The 20,309-nt window shown below is 39.5% G+C and overlaps 2 protein-coding genes across 3 annotated transcripts in view; one reads left to right on the top strand and one right to left on the bottom strand.

Annotated features, from left to right (window-relative positions):
• Positions 1-1,329, top strand: part of LOC117090787 (ovostatin-like) — a 123,555-nt gene extending 122,226 nt beyond the window's left edge. For both annotated transcript variants that reach the window (XM_033223390.1, XM_033223389.1), the window contains exon 35: positions 604-1,329. In XM_033223390.1, the coding sequence (XP_033079281.1) occupies positions 604-671 (68 nt within the window). In that variant the 3' untranslated portion in view covers positions 672-1,329. The remainder of the gene's footprint in view (positions 1-603) is intronic.
• Positions 1,330-18,293: 16,964 nt separating this feature from the next.
• Positions 18,294-18,701, bottom strand: LOC117090817 (40S ribosomal protein S17-like). The gene has a single exon (XM_033223467.1). The coding sequence runs from the start codon at positions 18,699-18,701 to the stop codon at positions 18,294-18,296; it is 408 nt and encodes a 135-aa protein (XP_033079358.1).
• Positions 18,702-20,309: the final 1,608 nt, after the last annotated feature.

Raw genomic sequence — 20,309 nt, 5'->3', positions numbered from 1 at the left:
AGGTCTAATAACTTTACCAATTAAAAAATTAAAATGACAAGTTAATTATTTTCAAGTCAGATGACCTCAGCCAATAAATGACTCACAGACTTTTTTAGAAAACAAAAACCTGTTTTATACATGCTATCTTGATAAATATTTCCTCCAAAAAAGGGAATGAATCAATAGTGATGCAAACTATTAAGTGTTAAGTGTAAGTCAACAGTAGTTTACAAACTTTGAGTACCTACACATTTGGTAAGCACATCTTTACTTCTTTACAAAAACCTGTATGGTTGAGCTAAGTCTTCACTGTCCCTCCAGCTCTTGTGGTAAAATAGACACTTTATTCTAGAAGAGAAAGCCCTAACCTCTGTTAGGTTTTAATATGTATCATATACAAAACATCATACCTGAAACACTTAAGAATGATCATATGGGTATGCATGCAGTGTGATGTAAATCAGAAGAATAAAAATACAGTATATTTGGAAGCTGTTAAGCAAAGAAACTGTTATAGTAGCACAGATTTAGGGGAATTTATTTCTAAACAGATAAGAAATAAAGATGCTTTCTTCTTGAACAATGCTATAAAACTTTCTAATAACAATTACTGTCTTTCAGATGAATTTGCACTTGCAGAATACAGCACACCATGTGGTCAGATGTCCTTTGAAACCTCCTCATTCTAGGATAAGGAAAATGAGATGGAAAAGAAGATACTTTGTAACTGAGATGTCTATCAAGTTTGTTCTTGGAAGCCTTAAGCCTGCACTTCCCAAAAGCTTCAACCAGCAGAGAACCAGGGCCAGTAGACAAATGCTCTCACCTCTGCTCTTAGTCAAGAACTGTGGGAGGCATTCCAAATGCTTCTCATGAAGTCCCCCTGAAATCCATCTCCCAGATTTTCAGGAAGCAGACTCCACAACAAATCCTTAAATTAGCCTTTGTCCTTTTTTGACACAGTCTCCCTGCTGTCTCACTCATGTTTCCTGGGATCCCCAGTGAAATGAATTATCTGCATCCAAGCCCTTATCTCAAATTCTACTTTCAGGGCAACCCAAGCAGACAAAGCCTATCCCATCAATCACTGAATAACTATAGAAAACACTTCGTTAGATAAGGAGTATTCGAACATATTGATACTTTAGTTCCGATATGTGTTTCTGAATAATTTCTCTGGGAAGTGTGGAAAAGTAAGCTTTCATGTTATTTAAACGTAAATATGTTTATTTTCCTTGGCAACTGTTGTTGAGTAAAACCTGACCAGAATCCATGTTTTTTGTTTGTTTGTTTGTTTGTTTGTTTTTTCAAAAAGAACCTATGTATTTTTTTTTTTTTTTTTTTTTTGAGATGGAGTCTTGCTCTGTCACCCAGGCTGGACTGCAGTGGCCGGATCTCAGCTCACTGCAAACTCCGCCTCCCGGGTTCACGCCATTCTCCTGCCTCAGCCTCCCGAGTAGCTGGGACTACAGGCGCCCGCCACCTCGCCCGGCTAGTTTTTTGTATTTTTTAGTAGAGACGGGGTTTCACCGTGTGAGCCAGGATGGTCTCGATCTCCTGACCTCGTGATCCGCCCGTCTCGGCCTCCCAAAGTGCTGGGATTACAGGCTTGAGAGAACCTATGTATTTTTAACTGCCATTTTAAAACTGAATTTTCTTTCTCCAGATAAGCTTAGGATGAAGCAAACACCTCCCATCTCCTCTGTAACCCACTCACTTCGAGCATCATTTCTGAAGATATATTTGTAAAGTGTTCTTGGCTATAAAATAGTATATACTTGATTTAATTAGAAGATCAAATATTCATTAGTATGTTATTATTAAACACATATATTTTAGAAAATTATTTTTATACATGTACCTAAAGCATTAACTTGTAACTATTAAGATAAAAGAATACATTTATGTTGTTTTGAGCCACAAAGTATGAGATAATTTGTTACTGCAGCAATAGAAAATGAATGCACTATCTCATAAATATCTCAAACATAACGAACCTAAACATTTCCAATGTCATTGGTCATTCCTAACTGCTCCCCAACGCAATCAATCTCACTTTATACCTGGTCACCCAGTCATCTCAGTAATGTTATTCACATCCACGCAGATCTATGGTGCAGGTGCAAGACCTGTGTATTTTGCTTGTTTCTCCCTGGCTCACAGACTTGACATCCATCAGTAATACCTGTCATTTATACCTCCAAAATCTATGTTCTAAAAGACAGGTTTAAAAAAATTTTTTTTTCATTTGCTTAGATCTCTTCTTCTATAGCTTTGCATGGTCCATCAGATAACAATGAATGTTTTACCATAGTGTACAAGGTATTAAAGGAAAATGCTCCTGCTTATCTGTCAGATATTATTCTATTCCCCTTTCCCTCTTCAATCCCAGTGACTTCTTTCAGCTCTGGCTGTATTCAAGTATCCAAACCGTACAATATCTAGAACAGGCAAAACGATGGAGACAGTAAAAAGATCAATGGTTGACAGGGGTTGTAGAGAGGGAAAGATAATTAGGTGAAACACAGGAAGTTTTTAGGGTGGTGAAACTATGCTGCATGGCACTATATATAATGTATATTGGATACATATCATTATACATTTGCCAAAACTCATAGAATGTACAACACCAAGAGCGAACCCTAATGTGAACTGTGGCCTTCAGTGATAATGATGTATTAAGTAACTTCATCGATTGTTAACAAATGGATCACTCTGGTGCAGAATATTGATAGTGAGGGAACCTGTCCATATGGGAACAGAGGGTGCACATGAGAGCTCTCTCACTTTCTGCTCAATTTTTCTATGAAACTAAAACTACTCTGAGAAAATAAAGTATATTTAAAGAGATATTAAGGGTATCTTCATTATTGCTGCAATAATGGCGATTTAAAAACCCAACCCCACACTCAGTGGCTTCCAACAAGAAATATTTATTTCTCCCTCTCATTGATCTATGGATCAGATGTGGCTACGTTGGGCTTATTTGGGCTTGGCTAACCTTGTGCCCAGAATGACGACTGGTTTTAAGTCTGAACCATGTGCCTGTCATCCCATGACAAGTGGCGACTACAAAGGTCCTGAGTACACAGCCTTGACTTGTTCTGTGTAAGAGGCGGGTCGATATGTCGGTCGTTGTGTAGTGGGCATGCATACCTTAGAGGAATGCTCATTAAATAAATAAATAAATCTTAAACAATTTTTGTTGTTGTTGTTATGAAGAGTGCCTATAGCTCCCAAATTCAATTTCTAAAAATTGTGCCCTCCCCCCCCAAACATTTATTCTTTGGTCAGCTTTTTAATGTGTTTTTTTCCTTAATCCTCATTGGCATCACCACTGACCTTTCCATGATTTTTCAATAAAATAAAAGAAGGGGTGATTTCCAAAGAGTAAAACCATGTTATAGAAAAATTTACTACAAAAAATAATGATATGATTAATTATATGATTGAATGTATTTCCAAGCATTGATGTGCTATTTCATCCTGTCTGGTATAGCTGTTGACAGCTATACCATTGGCAATCTCCATTTGTCAGTTAAACAGAAAAGCATCCATTATTGCAGGGTGTACGGACAAATAAATACTTTAAATAGTTTTAATTCTCTCTGTGGAAAATAAAGGAAGAGACCAATCCTCCCTCCCTTTCTTTAGTTTCCTTAGAAAACTTGTTACTTTAAGTCTTTTCTCCTCTTAGCAGTGTAACCAAACCTTTCTGAATGCTGGGTAGGATCATCAGCATTATGAAGAATGTGGGAGTCATTTCTTTGAAATATCAGCATCAAAGGACATAGCACCCCTATCTGCAATTTCTGCAGGAGGGTCGGAGGCCAGCTTCGATGAGCACCTTGCTCCAAGTTAAACTACCTCTTATCATGAAGATAAGAAGAGTTTATTTTTTATTTAGAATAAATCCCATTAACTAACACACAAGGTCACTCCCAAGACCAAGTGAATCTAGGACAAATTATGTGTGATAAATGGTGCAGTCAAGTCCCCTTACTTGAAGGCTAGTTAGTGCTTTAGAACATGTATGTAATGGGCTGCATCAGCTCAGCCATACAAAAGGCTGGGGTTCCTTTCTGTCTTTGCAAACTCTTACCAGATTGGCTGTGATGCACTCACGTTCTGGCTTAATGATTATTCTATAATTAAAGTGCTTTCCTTCTCCAGTACCCTTATGCAGAGGACTTCTGGGTTGGGAGATTTTACTTTCATTATATTTCCCCAACAAGGCACACCTGTAGAAATGAAGCTATCACACTTAGCTTTTCAAGGTTACCTCTGGGTGTAAAAGAGAAAAAACTTGGAAAAAGTAAGCTAACTAGGGAAAAGAAATTGAACAAATGGAGAAATTTGCCTCAGACTAGAATAGAAATAAAGCATATATTGGTGCTAAAGTCCAAAAATAAAGAGAAGCACATTTCAAACTCCTATTTTTTTAATTGAACATAGATAAGAAAATTAAATTAAACAGAAAATTAAAGAAATACAGCCTAAATGAGTAAGAATTCCCAAAACAAAATTGCATTGTATTTTCTTCTTATTCCTGGAAAATTATTCTTACCATAATTTCTCTTACCAATTATATTCTTACTAATAGTTTTAATTTTACCTAATAGTTTTAAAATTTTTTTAACTAATAGTTAAATTTTAACTAATAGTTTTAAAATTTTTTTAGTAAAATTTTAAGTAAATTTTAATTTACTTTACATATTTTGATTCTGAAGATTTAGAAAAGATCTAAACTAGTTTTAAAGGAAAAGCTAAAAATTTTTCAAAAATAAAGACCTATTAAGATTGTCTTTATAGGCGCGGTGGCTCAAGTCTATAATCCCAGCACTTTGGGAGGCCGAGACGGGCGGATCACGAGGTCAGGAGATCGAGACCATCCTGGCTAACACGGTGAAACCCCGTCTCTACTAAAAAAATACAAAAATCTAGCCGGGCGAGGTGGCGGGCGCCTGTAGTCCCAGCTACTCCGGAGGCTGAGGCAGGAGAATGGCGTAAACCCGGGAGGCGGAGCTTGCAGTGAGCTGAGATCCGGCCACTGCACTCCAGCCAGGGCGACAGAGCGAGACTCCGTCTCAAAAAAAAAAAAAAGAAAGAAAGAAAAGAAAAAGGAGGGGAAGATAAGGATGAGCTTGTCTCTTTTTTTATTTTGAGAGCTTTCTACTTCTATTTCACTCCGAGACCCAAACATTTTGTGCCATTTTTTCTCTCTCTCTCTTAGTTTATATGCAACAATCTCTCCCTCCCTCTCAAACTCTCCGTACTACGTTCTCCATGCCACCCCCTGTGCCATAATTTTTTTTTTTTTTTTGAGATAGAGTCTTGCTCTGTTTGCCCAGGTTGGAGTGCAGTGGCTGGATCTCAGCTCACTGCAAGCTCCGCCTCCCGGGTTCACGCCATTCTCTAGCCTCACCCTCCGGAGTAGCTGAGACTACAGGCGCCCGCCACCTCGCCCGGCTAATTTTTTTTTGTATTTTAGTAGAGACGGAGTTTCACCGTGTTCGCCAGGATGGTCTCGATCTCCTGACCTCGTGATCCGTCCACCCAGGCCTCCCAAAGTGCTGGGATTACAGGCGTGAGCCACGGCGCCCAGTTGGCCCCCTGTGCCATAACTTTAATCCATGAAGCAGGAGTATCACTGCATGTTGAATACGAGGAATACTTTTTGGTGAAATATGGTTTCCTAAAAACTTCCAGTTTTCAGCAAATTTTTCTATAGCATCAGGTAAATCTGCCATTTGTGATGAATTTCTCAAAAAGTTTTTACAAAATATAAAATGGAAGAAGACATGAAAATGCTATTGGAAATGCTGGCGAATGGTGAAAAAGAAATGGGAGGAAAAAAACGATATTTCTCAGGTCACTTCACCGGGTTAGTCTTTCTCTAAAAGGGATTTTACAAAACAATTGGGATGGAGAAAAGCGGTAGAGATGGGATATGAGTGACAACACGTTTTATTCTTGATTTTCTGTACTTGCTGTTTCTGGTTCCTAGCCGCTACCAACTGAATTTTTTGTGCATAGATCTCCTTTTTTATGTGTATATTCCTATACACATGGGGCACTGGGGCCTGTGCTAATCTCAAATATCACTAATACTGAGTCAGGAAAAACAGATGCCTGCCATTGTCCCCACCGGGGTTGATTTGTTTGAAGGACCAAATTTAAAGCCAGGTAATCAGGAGTTGGAAAAGAATTCCTTGGTTTCTGAGAGCGACCAGGATGGAGTGTGTGAGTTGAGAACAGAGAGGATACTAAGGAAAACTTGCCACCGTGATAGAAAAGAAGTAAGGCAACAGCAACTGGTGCGTCAGAGCCACCTCCCACAATGGGCCGCTCCTATATTGCAACAGAAAGGGCTCCTTGAAAGAATTGCTCCCAACTTGGTAACATTAGGAAGTAAAAGCTAGTGGTTCCAAATACCTGAAATTTCCTTAAGTTCTAATCTGGAGAGTACACAAACAAGAAAAGTTTACAGTGATATAAAATGGACAATGAAGCCATACAATTTTGGAATTTAATTAACATTAAATTAAATTAAATATAATTGAATGATGGGTGTTATTTATATTTTAATTAAGGTAATCTTAAGCAGAAGAAAAGATTTCTCAAAATGTTGCTTGAAGTAATGGAAGAAGTGAAGAACTGTGTGAGTACTATTTTTTCACAATTTGGCTCCATAATCACTGAATAACTCTTTTTCCAATACCTTTATTGATTTCTTTGCAATGCTAATTTGACTTAACAAGGAGCTGTGACCCTCGGTTTGGATTGGCAGTGAAACTTGTAAGCCCACAGACTTCACCCGATCCAGGTTTGTTTCCTTTAAGAAAGTGCATAGGGTGAGAACCCTGCTCTGACGGGTGGGGTCGCCGGCTCGCTGGGTCTCCGGGTCTCTGATGTTGCATGGGTCCTCTCTGTAGGCCACCGGCTCTCTGAGGAGCCTTTCCTGAGAAGGCAAGCCTGGGTCCACAGCGCTGGCCTCCATTGCCTGGGAAGCCACAGTGCTATCCACATTAGTAAAGATGGCCTCCAAGGGGATGGCCACGTGGTGGAGGCCTGGGGCAGGGTTGCCCGCATCTCCAGGGGCAGATCTTCTGGTTTCCTCTGTCCATTCCGTGTGTAGAGTTAGTACCCACCCAGGGACCTGCTGCTAGTTACTCCCTCCCTCCCCACTTGAAAAAAAAGGGAAAAGAAGAAAAAGAGAAAAGAGAAGAAGTAAAGTACACAGTTCAGGTAAAAACAACCTTTTCAGAAGAGCCTAGCAAAGGTCTCCCAGGATGACATTCTGATCTCCCCAGGTCAGGCAGCACCTGGGACACGTGGTCATGATGGATGAGGCTGAGTTGTCTGAGACCTTCTCAGGTCAGGACAGCCCGCAGGTCATGGCCCCTTAAGGTTTTCTGCTTTGTTAGTCACATTGCCTCCCGACTTTCATCCCAGGTACATGCTGCTAGCCCTCATTCTCCTGTGTCTAAGCCTTATAAACCAAAAATAAAATTCTAAACCCCTCTTCCCCAACACCACCACCAGCAGCCATCTGAGGGACCCCTACTCTCGGCCAAGGGCATTCCAAAGTTAACCTGAAAAACTAGTTCAGGCTGTGATGGGAAGGGGGGTCCGACATGCCTCATTATTCTCTCCTCCCTTTTGGAATTCAGGCACAGCTGACCGGCATTAACGTTAAAACAGATCATAAGGCTGACAAAACAGACTCTTTGTAGCAATAAGATACAAAATTTTGGTATAGCATCAAATGACAGATACAAGGCCCTGAAAGAAATTGAAGTAGTTTACCCCACATTATGTTTCTTTGCTGTATCTTGAAGTAGTCCTGCAAAGCTGTCTCTTGGAGGAGAAATCTACACTCTGAAGAGAATCCTCTTCCTTTTCTGGGCCTTTTTCCTGATCCAGGAGCGTGTCAGCTCTGATAAGAAACATTTATAATCTATTCTTTCTGAAGCCTGCTACCTGGAGGCCTCCTCTGCCTAATGGAAACTCTGGTCTCCATAACACCTTATTTCAAACCCAGACATTCCTTCTATTAATTCTAGATCTTTAGAAAATGTCTTTCTCAATCAGTTGTGAATCAAAAAAATCATTGAATCTACCTATGACCCGGAAGCATTCTCTGCAGCCCTCACTTTGAGTTGTCCGGCCTATCCTAACTGAACCAATGTACTCTCATTTGTATTGATTTATGTCTTATGTCTCCCTAAAATGTATAAAACCAAGCTGTAGTCCAGTTACCTTGGGCACATGTTCTCAGGACCTCCTGAGGACTGTGTTACAGGCCTTTGGTCATTCATGTTTGGCTCAGAGTAAATCTTTTCAAATATTTTACAGAGTTTGCAACCTCTGTCTCCTGGGTTCAATCAATTCTCCTGCCTCAGGCTGCCAAGCAGCTGGGATTACAGGCCTGTGCCACCACACCCAACTAATTTTTGTATTTTTAGCAGAGATGGGGTTTCACCATGTTGACCAGGCTGGTTTTGAACTCCTGACCTCAGTGATGTGCCTGCCTCAGGCTTCCAAAGTGCTGGGATTACAGACGTGAGCCACAATGTCTGGCCAGAGTTTGATTCTTTTTGTCAAAAATTGTACAAATATCTCTTCACGACCTTGCTTTCAATTCTTTTGGGTATATGCCCAGAAGTAAAATTGCTGGATCATATGAAAATTCTATTTTTAAGGGTTTTTTAAAATTATTTTTTGTTTTAGATAGAGTCTCCCTCTGTCCTCCAGGCTGGAGTGCAATGGCACGATCTCGGCTCACTGCAACCTCTGCCTCTCAGGTTCAAGTGATTCTCCTGCCTCAGCCTCCCGAGTAGCTGGGACTACAGGTGCCCACCACCACGCCTGGCTAAGTTTTGTATTTTTAGTAGAGACGGGGTTTCACCATATTGGACAGGCTGGTCTTGAGCTCCTGTCCTTGTGATCCACCCACCTTGGCCTCCCGAAGTGCCGGGATTACAGGTGTGAGCCACCATGCCCGGCCTCTATTTTTAAGTTTTTGAGAAGTTGTCATATTGTTTTCCACAGTGGCTGCACCAACAGTGCATTCTCTCACCGGCAGTGCACAAGAGTTCCAACTTCTGCACAGCCTCACCAGCACACTTATTTTGGGGGTTTTTGTTTGTTTGTTTGTTTAATAGTAGTCATATTAATGGATGTGAGGTGGTATCTCAGTGTAGTTTTGATTTGCATTTTCCTAATTGGTAATGTTCATTAAGCATTTTTTATGAACCTGTTGGCCACTTGTATATCATATTTAGAGAAATGTTTATTCAAATTATTTACCCAGTTTTTAATTGGGTTGCTCATTTTTGTTGTGGATTTTGCTCTGTGGTTTAATTTGCTTTTCTATTTTGTTTATTTTAGCTTTCTATCTTTCATATCATTCTTAATTCCTTAAAATTAATTAAAAATAACTTATTTTCTGATGAGCACATTTAAGATTACAGATTTTCTTTGGAGTATAGCTTTTTCTCCTCTTTGTAGACTTTGGTATAAAATGTTAGTCATTTTTATTGCGTTTTAAATAGTTTAAAACTCAGTTTTGATGACTGTTCTTCCAATTCTTCCAAGGATTATCTATCAATGTATTTCACAGTCTCTATAGCAAGTCATTGTTTGCTTTCTTGCCTGCTTTTTGTTTGCTTGTTTCTGAATTAGTGAATAAAATTCTTTGATCATTTTCTTCTGTTATGTTGATTATAAGAAGAGAATGTCGACAGTAAAATCAATGTAAGATGTGTTAAAGTTTTATTTGTGGCCATATACATGAGTATTTTTGGTAAATACAGACTTTTTATTCAAGTAATATGAGCGTGTGTAAACATCTTTTAAATCAAGTGTCCTGCTCATATTTTGACCTTTTAAAAGTGCTTTCTCAATAATTTAACATTCAATATCATCTTGTATGTCATTGATATCATACTTCCTAATTTGTTTGTGTACATTTTCCGGGTCTCTTTACCTTGCTCATCCCTGTATTTTTGACCTTCTTGAATTTATCTTGTTTTAAATGTGTTTTTAGCCCACTCTGATTGTCTCGATTTTAATAAGAAAATTCTATTTTGTATAACAACTGATATAGTTGATATTATTCCTGGTTTACTTCATGTAAATTATTCATTTACTTTGCTGTAGAAGTATTACAGTATGGTAGTAAAAGTGCAAATTCTGGAACCATGTAACCTTGGCTAAAATTTCAGTTACTACTTATAAGCTGGGCACATTTTTTAACATCTTTTGCTTCAGTTTTCTCATCTGTAAAATGTGTGGTACCACTCCTGTGAAGTTTTAGTAAGAATTAAATGAATTAACGTGGTAAAATACTGTATACCTTTTGGCTACCCTTGTTATTTACTATGGCTTTCTTTTCCATATTTTGCTAACTTGATCAATAAATCTTATTTTTTCTTTTTCCAATTAGGAGCCTATAATACTTTGAAATATATATTTGCTCCTCAACCCTGTTTCCAAGCATACAATTCCTAAAATCCTTAGAATCTACAAAGTGATGTCTTTGTGTGTGCTAGCGAGTTGACTGGTGACTGGCAGCTCCTAGTTCGCTTCAGGGCTGGTCACCAGAAAGACCAAAGTGGGATTAGAGGCTTGGGACTTTCAGCCCCTCCAAACTGCAGAGGGTTGAAGGTTAGGCTGATCACCAGTGGCCAGTGATTTAATCAATCATTTCTACATAATGGAGCTTCCATAAAAACCCAACGGAGTGGCATTGGGAGGCCTTCCAGAGAGCTGAACACTGTCTCTGGTTCACCCGGAGAGAGTATGGAAGCTCTGTGCCCCTTCCCCATACCTTGCCCTATGCATCTTTTCATCTGTATCTTTTGTAATATTCTTTAAGGTACCTTCAATATACCTTGACATGTTTTCCTGAGTTTTATGAGCCAATAGACATGTTTTCCTAAGTTTTATGAGCCAATAGACATATTTTCTTGAGTTTTATGAGCCACTCTAGCAAATCAATTAGACCCAAGGAGGGGGTCACAGGAACCCACAGTATATAGCCAGTAGGTCAGAAGCACAGGCCACAACCTGGGGCTTATGGTTGGCATAGAAAGGAGGCAGTCTTATGGGACTGAGTCCTCACCTTGTGGGTCTCACGCTTTCTCCAGGTAGACAGTGGTGGAACTGAACTGAATTGGAGGACACCTCGCTAGTGTCCACTGCATGATTGATTGATTGCTTGGTGTATGAGGAGTATCCCCTACTCCCACTCCCTCACACACACATTTGATCACAGAAGTCTATGTGTTTTGTGGAGTGAGAGCAGAAGAAAAATGGTTGTGTTTCTTCTGCTCAGAAAATCCTACTGTGTTTTTTTCTAATAATTGTTATGTCGGTTTTCACAGAGTTCAGAAGAATTTATTTAAAACAAAAACTAAAGTTAACCACATCTCAACATACCATTTCCCATTGCTTCTTACCCCATCTCATCAAATGCACTTTTTAAATATTTATGTTTACTCCCTCTGCTCTGCTTCCCAGACATACACCATGTACTAAGACATAGACTTTGGAATACTTTTTCTACCTCTTTCCATCAACCAGTATGTAGATTTTGCTTACGGTTATAAACCAATATAATAATTTTCCTTATTGAGGATTCCTTTTGAATAAATAAATTTCCTTTTGAGAATTCTTAGTTATAACTTATATTGCACATCAACAAACTTCTTACACTATTTAAGCTTAAATACATGTATTTTATATGTGCATACATACTTAAAATTTGAAGACATATATGTTCACTACCCATCCTGTTTTACCCTATTTCTTCTACCTAGAGATTTTTGTTATGGCTTATTTATAACTTGGCTAGAGGAGTCCTTCTTTTTTTTTTTTTTTTTTTTTTTTTTGAGACAGAGTCTCACTTTGTCGCCCAGGCTGGAGTGCAGTGCCACAATCTCGGCTCACTGCAAGCTCCACCTCTTGGGTTCATACCATTCTCCTGTCTCAGCCTCCCAAGTATAGCTGGGATTACAGGTGCCTACCACCACGCCCAGCTAATTTTTTGTATTTTTAGTAGAGACAGGGTTTCACTGTGTTAGCCAGGATGGTCTCGATCTCCTGACCCCATGATCCACCCGCATCAGCCTCCCAAAGTGCTGGGATTACGGGCGTGAGCCACTGCGCCCAGCTAGAGTCCTTCTAAAGAATTTTTATCAAGCAGTATTAATTAATATGTTCATACAGCAATAATTTCCGAAGTTAAGAAATTTGAAAGGTTCCACTGAAGTCCATGGAACATTCTTACATAGGGTCGTTATTTAATATCAATATGCACTGTAGCAAGTCAAACGAAATGCAGGTAAGCATTGGAGTAAGAGAGCACTCCCATGTGGGTTTCCCAGGGTCTTTTATTCGCCCATTAACCATTTTCAGTCTCCAGATTAAACCACCAAGATCTGTTCAAGGAATCTTAGCTTTATAATATCTCAAAGCATAAATTCCCAGAGATATTTTCATACTCCTCTGGCCACACAATCAAGCCATAACCAGGACAGAAAGGTGTAGAAAAAGGTCAAGAGATAAATGTTAAAACAATCTAAAGGCAACAGATGAAGGATAAACAGACACGAAATTTGATAAAAGGGATAATGTACTAGTCCATTCTTGCACTGCTATAAAGAAATACCTGAGACTGGGTAATGTATAAAGAAAAGAGATTTAATTGACCCATGGTTCTGCAGACTGTACAGGAAGCATGGGAACATCTGCTTCTGGGCAGGGGAGGCCTCAAAGAGCTTTTACTCATGGTGGAAGTCAGAGCAGGATCAGGCGTCTTACATGGCAAGAGTAGGACCAAGAGAGGGAGGAGGAGGTGCTACACAATTTTAAACAACTAGATCTCCTGAGAACTCACTCACTATACAGTGCCAAGGGGGGATGGTGCTAAACCATTAATGAGAACTCTGCCCCCATGATTCAATCACCTCCCACCAGCCCCTTCTCCAACATCAGGGATTAAAATTCGATATGAGATTTGGATGGTGACATGGGTCCAAACCACATCAGATAATGCTGTGAAAAGTACGCTTCTATGGGAGATATCTCCTGTTTAGAGTATGTTCAAATTAATATCCAATGAATGATTCTAGAAAACCAAATTCAGATTTTTATTACTGTGCAATTTTTGAACATAAAGAAGCAATTTTCATTTATTGGACATAGTATACGACTAAATCTGGTGTGTGCCTCTCTTCTCTAAATATTGACTCCCAGAAGAAGTGCAAGTAAGGCTATGAATATCCCTGCAGGCTTAAAAGGTATCCAGTGGACTTCAGTTGAAATGTTCACAAACAATTAGGTTATTGAAATCAAGCTGGAGGGAGCTCCATGGTTTATAGCTTTGCCCCAATGCCACTGTGATTCTACTACAGCAGTGAATCTCTATTTTGTCCTTATACTACCATATTATTCACAAGTAAATTTACAAATACATGTAATTTTCTAGAGCCCACACAGCTATTAAGTAAAAAAGAAGTTCAAGCTATTAAGTGACAGTTCCTTTAGGCAACATTGCCTTAGTCTACAGTGAGCCCTGAACATGGAGTCACCAGCATTTTCTTGTGTGCCATGTGAAGTTCTCTTTTAGCACCTGGACAATGCTTGTTTGCCTAAAATAATTACACAACCTCAATAACAGTTTTTTGCTAATCCAATTTATGTCTAACTCCTGGGGATAAATGATTACTTGCTTTAGATGGCAAGTACTCCGTTTCTGACATGGTTTGGATCTGTGTCCTCCACCACATCTCATGTCAAATTGTAATACCCAGCGTTGGAGATAGGGCCTAGTGGGAGATGATTTGATGATCATGGAGGTGGTTTCTCACGAATGGTTTAGCACCATGCCTCTTGGTCCTGGTTGCTGCTGATCTTGTGACAGTGAATTCTTGTGAAATCCACCTCCCCACTCCATTTCTTGTTCCTACAGCCACCAAGTGATAAACTACACTCTCTCTTTGCTTTCTGTCATGATTGGAAGCTTCCTGAGGTCTTTCCAGAAGCTGAAGCCACTATGCTTGCTGTACAGCCTGTGGAACCATGAGCTAATTAAATATCTTTTCTACTCAGTCTCAGGTATTAGGTTGGTGCAAAAGTAATTGCAGGTACGGCATGATGGCTCATGCCTATAATTCTAGCATTTTGGGAGGCAAAGGCAGGTGGATCACCTAAGGTCAGGAGTTTGAGACCAGCCTGGCCAACATGGTGAAACCCCGTCTCTACTAAAAATACAAAAAATTAGCTGAACATGGTGGCAGGCACCTGTAATCCCAGCTACTTGGGAGGCTGAGGTAGGAGAATGGTTTGAACCCAGGAGGCGGAGGTTGCAGTGAGCTGAGCTCCTGGCACTGCACTCCAGCCCGAGCAACAGAGCAAGACTCCATCTCAAAAAAAAAAAAAAAAAATAGTAATTGCAGTTTTTGCCATTAAAAGTAATGGCAAAAATCATGACTACTTTTGCAACAACCTAATATTTCTTTATAGCAACGTGATAACGGACTAATACAATTTCTGAAACCACAAAAAGAAGACTTTCACCACAATTTTTAGCTTTCTAAAGGAACACAAATTAAATCAGTATAAGTTCAATCAATGTGAATCAAGTAATTAGGTCAGGTTTGTTTGGCTCACATATACCCTTTGTATTATGCCATTCTTTCCATACTATAAAGAAATATCTGAGGCTGGGTAATTTATTTTTAAAAAGCTTTCATTGGCTCATGGTTCTGCAGGCTGTACAAGCACGGTGCCAGCATCTTCTCAGCTTCTGGAGGGGCCTCAGGGAACTTCTACTCATGGTGGAAGGCAGAGTGGGAACAGGCACATCACACAGCCAGCGCAGGAATAAGAGGTTGCAGGGGAAGGTGCTACACACTTTTGAACAACCAGATCTCCTAAGAACTCACTATGTCCAGGACAGCACGAAACCATGAGGGATCACGCCCATGACCCAAACACCTCCCACCAGGCCCCACCTTCAACGCTGGGGATTCCACCTTGACATGAGATTTGGAGGAGACATCCAACTATATCACTCCTGAAAATCTGATGAAAGCTTCAGACTCTTTGACCATGAAGATTCACGTTCTCATTTTTATGTGAGTGCATATAATCTCTGCGGGTTCTTATAATCCCCGAAGCCCATTTATGAGACAGTCATGTTTATAGAATCCCAGGATAACTGAATTTTCCCTGAAGACTCTAGTGTCCATGTACGGTCATACTTATCCTGCACCTAAAATTTAGGAAGATTTTTTTTTTGTGTGGTGCCAAATATTAAGTATAATGATATTGAGACGATAGCCAAAAAAGAACTGCTGTCTTCAAACTATATGTTTTTTTCACCTTAGCCTTTGGATTTGAGGAAGAACATATAAGTTTGCCATTGTGGTGGTGACTACAAAATTTTTTTTTTTTTTGAGACGGAGTCTCGCTCTGTCGCCCAGGCTGGAGTGCAGTGGCTGGATCTCAGCTCACTGCAAGCTCCGCCTCCCGGGTTCAGGCCATTCTCCTGCCTCAGCCTCCCAAGTAGCTGGGACTACAGGCGCCCGCCACCTCGCCCGGCTAGATTTTTGTATTTTTTAGTAGAGACGGGGTTTCACCATGTTAGCCAGGATGGTCTCGATCTCCTGACCTCGTGATCCGCCCGTCTCGGTCTCCCAAAGTGCTGGGATTACAGGCTTGAGCCACCGCGCCCGGCCAAAATTTTTGATAAATCCCTATGGATTTGTTTTTACTCTGTCAAGTGACAGTCTGTCTTTCTCAGCAAGGGTTTTTGTGTTTGTTTGTGTTCTGGAGGAATAAGATTAGCCAGAGATCCTACAGAGAAATCAACTAGAGACAGTGTCTCCCCTGACTCCTGAAAACCCTGCATGAAAGGGCAGTTTGCTACATTGTGCCTGAAGGTTGCTTGAACGAAGTTCTCCATCTTTGGACAGAATTGTAAGACGTTTCAATCCCGGTGATATTAAATGTTATTTTGGCAATCTGTTCAGAAGGCAAAATAAACATTTGTAAAATCCTTGATTTTTGTGTCTTGGTGTCTCTAAATTTTTCACCCCACTGGGATGAAAAATATTAAACTTCAATTTGTTCTGAGAAGGAAGTCACTCCTAATTAGGAAATGATACAAAACTCTTACTAAAACTTTCCTCAATTCTTAATAACTCCAGATCTTTCAGAGACTTGTAATTTTCATTAACTTTCCTAAAGGATAAACACACAGCGAGTAAACTATAATGTAAACAAGTTTCATAAACAACAACAACAACAAAAAACAGTGACTGCAAACTTGGGAGGTAACTATTCTTTGTTACCAAAACAGGATTTCTTTTAGAAAATAGTTTATGACATCTGGTGTGATGGCTCATGCCTGTAATCCCAGCACTCTGGGAGGCTGAGGTGGGTGGATCACCTGAGGTCAGGAGTTTGAGACCAGCCTGGCCAACATGGTGAAACCCCATCTTCATTAAAAATACAAAAATTAGCTGGGTGTGGTGGTGCATACTTGTGGTCCCAGCTACTCGGGAGGCAGAGGCAGGAGAATCCCTTGAACCCAGGAGCCGGAGGTTGCAGTGAGCCGAGATCGTGCCACTGCACTCCAGCCTGGGCGACAGAGTGAGACTCGGTCTCAAAAAAAAAAAAAAAAAAAAAAAAAAGCTATTCATTTAATCAAATCATATATTGTTATAGTATTACTGAGAGGTAAAAATCATTCTTTGCAAGAATTCCCCCACCATCCTCCCATCACCCCTGCAGTCAATCTTAGAACAGAGGAATTGTAAAGTCTTCCTTACTTTCAGCTCCCAAGGCAAGACCTGAAAAAGCCTAGACTAATGTTTGGCAAGGAATAAAGGCTCAAAATAGTTTATCAATCTCTTTTTCAGTTTTTTTCTAATATGCATATCCCAGTAGCCACTGACTCTGCTGTTTACTCCTGGAGTAACAGTTAGGTATTTGGGAGTGGGAGGGAGGGGTGGCCTGACACAGTAAAAGTGATGCAGGCCCCAGGGCCCTGGAAGGAGATCAGAGGGGCTTAGGTTACTTCACCCAACCAAGTCCTGTTGCCTCACCAACATAAACATGGAGTTAATTCAATCAGGACAAGCTTAATGGTTCTGTAATTTTGAGAAAATCTTAGTGTTTCCTTTGAAATACTTCATATTTTTCTCACTCTTCAGAATAAAAAACATATATTGATAAGGTTAAAGTTACTGGTAAGAATGTGAGACCTTGTAAGAAACAGTGTCTAATGCAATTTCGTTTCAAAAGGTCTTACTTAAATCGCATTAACTTGTCTGTCTATAACAGGCTTTTGTTCATGCTCAATCAAAAACAGCAATTTGAAATGTGTGTTTATTTATTTTTGGATTTCCACTGCAGAATATGATTGATTTCTGTTCCGGCCCATGGCAAATTCCTGCACCTGTTTGAGGGAGACCCCACTAATCACTTTTTCCACATGTCTAACTCCTCCCAAGTCTTTTCTCTTCTACACCCAAAAGACGAACTTTCAATTTAAAAGCAAAATGTGTCATTTTTATGCATAAGAATACTTTTACCATTTGGTAGGATGTTACCATATTACCATATTACCATTCTACATTCAGTGCATATCTATCTACATCAGTAATTCTATTTTGAGGCAGGTTTATTTTATTTTAAACTGAAGTTTTATTATTTTAGTGGTTCTGTTTCTGGATTTTTCACACTCCCAAAAGACATGCTTACCATAACGTACCTTGACCCATGCTCGGGTCTAGTTGGGAGGGGGACATACAACCATATCTATTGCTTTTTCTCCCAACACCTATCCTTCTCTTTACCTTGGAGCTCCTATATCATCTGGGGAACTGAAAGATCCCTTTTAGATTTTCAAAAATGGGCACTGTTCTCTCAAAATAATAACCTTATTGTTCCTCTTAGTTGTGCCTTAAAAATGTATGAATTTTCTTTACTTAATAAATTGCAGATTAACCTCTCTCAAATTCATATTTTTTTCTACAAAAAGGCAGGTTCCAAGGAGTGCTATAGTACTATAAATTACTGCTATTATGTGCCCTCATTTTATTGCAAAATCAATCATGAAAATGTAAACATGTTTACCACTTTCAGTGACCTTTAGTTGGCTTTTAATTCTCTGGTCATTCACTGGCTATGGTAAACGCTACATGGACTCAAAATAGATTTTTATGATCTTACAAAATCTTTATTTTTTGTTGTTGTGCCACATTTATTGAAAACATTACTCACTGCAGAAAGAATCAAACAGCCCCCAGAGGCATTTTGAAATTCATCCCAACTGTAGGCTGAGTGATCGGCAGGTGGGACGGACTGCCAAAGTCCAAAAGCTTCGGCATTTCCTTAGTGTCAGGACCTACTTCAATGATCTCCTGATCCGGGGCTGAGACCTTGGGAACATAATTGTCTCTCCTTTCTCTCTCCTTCTCCTGCAGCTTAATGGAAACACCTCTCAATGGGCCCCTCTGCATCCGCTTCATCAGATGCTTGACACAGCCTGCTATGTTATTACAGAGCTTCTTGCTGGGGATAATGGCCATCTCCTCACACACGCACTTGTTTCTGTGGAAGTTGTTACCTACGCACATGTAATACTTTTGTATGATGACCCGGGCCGCCTTCTTCACAGTTTTGGTGTGAATGTGCCCCATGTTGGCAGGTCCTTGGTAAAAGAAGAATTCTTATTTTAATGCTATCTGTAGAGTCCTAACTGAGGAGAAAGGGTCAGGCTGGCAGAAAAGGAAAGCAAAGAGAAAACAGCAGATAAGCTATGTGTCTGCCTTTCTTTTTGGTCTGGGACATGTAGCCCTCTTGCTCAGCTAACTCACAATCTTCCTGTTCTCAGCTATCACCACACCCTCGGCTGATAGAAAAATGCAAGTTAGTTCACGGCAGCCTTAGCATCATCAGTACTGTGCAACGCCCTCTTTAGCACAAGCACAGGCACCATTTTATAATTAACCCAGCAATATTTTCTCAAGAAATAATAATAAACTAGAAGGATGTAAATGAGAACCTCATTCTTTCTTTCTTACATTAATCAATATTTTTAATGATTTTAAAGACTACGTGTGTGTGTGTGTGTGTGTATATACATATATTCATCTATGTCACTAATAAAAGAGAAAGAAGGTCCAGTGATCTGCTGATAAAACTATATAATTGACTCTGTTACGTGATTGCTTGTACAAAGACTGACTTCACATCATCTGAAGTTACTCTTAACTCATTCTCCTTGAAATATTATTGCTTCATTCTATATTAAATATATACACACAATTCAATTTATCCATTGATCTTTTTATATACTTTTAAGAGAGAAAAAGCAAGTGTTACGTCTCATGGGCACACAATTTTTTTCATTTATTTATTCAACAAATAATTATTGAATGCTTGTTATTAGTGGATATACTTCTCAATAATAAGAAACAGTGAAAAACAAGACGTCTCTGCCTTATATTCCAGAGAGGAGAGACAGGCAATAAACAAGAAATATAACTAAGTTCATTATATAACATGTCATAAAATGACAAGTGTTATTTTTAAAAAGGCACAGCCGGGGAGATCAAGAGTACCATAAGATTGGGAGTTAGATTTTGCAATTTTAAATGCTGTGATCAGGGTAGACCTCATTGAGAAGCTGACAGATGAGCAAAGGTTTAAGGTAGCGAGGAAGTTAGCTATCAGAGCATCTGCAGAAGAACAATAAAGGAGAAGATGATAAACGGTGTGAAGGCTTCCAGTCAAGTAGAAAGATTCTCAACTGCCAAAGAAAAGCAAGGAGCTCAGTATGGCTGAGGTGGTGAAGGTAGAAGATTCATCAGGGGATCCCGGGGTTTGTATGTACAGGTATGAAACATTTCATTCTCCTGAGCAAAACTTCCATTGATAATTCACTAAGAGCAAGAAAGAAGACTAGTCTGGAATGACTTAGAATGAACACACCGGTGTTTCTGTAAATAGAATTGTATGATTTGTAATGTGTTTGTGTATACATGTGCGTGTGTGAGGGGCATCTTTTGTTCTGTATTCATGGGATTCATTGACGCTGAGGCAGTTAACATTATTCTATTTCATTGAAAAACACTATATGGTTATAATTGTACGAATATGCCACAATTTACATATCCTATTGTGAGACATTTGAGTTGTTTCCATTTGGAGCTATTATAAATAATGCAACTGCAAATGTTCTTATGCGTGACTTTTTGCTCATTTACTGTTTGGATATTCTGTTGTGTAAGGTGCTAGGTCTTTTT

The sequence above is a fragment of the Trachypithecus francoisi genome, unplaced genomic scaffold, assembly GCF_009764315.1.
Source record: "Trachypithecus francoisi isolate TF-2019V2 unplaced genomic scaffold, Tfra_2.0 Lachesis_group11, whole genome shotgun sequence".
Lineage (NCBI taxonomy): Eukaryota > Metazoa > Chordata > Mammalia > Primates > Cercopithecidae > Trachypithecus > Trachypithecus francoisi.
Note: the sequence above shows the minus strand (reverse complement) of the source record. Positions and strands in the feature narration are given on the sequence as shown.

What these genes read in the sequence shown, in the direction of transcription:
- LOC117090817 (XM_033223467.1), bottom strand. Translation starts at nt 18,701, where the DNA reads ATGGGGCACATTCACACCAAAACTGTGAAGAAGGCGGCCCGGGTCATC.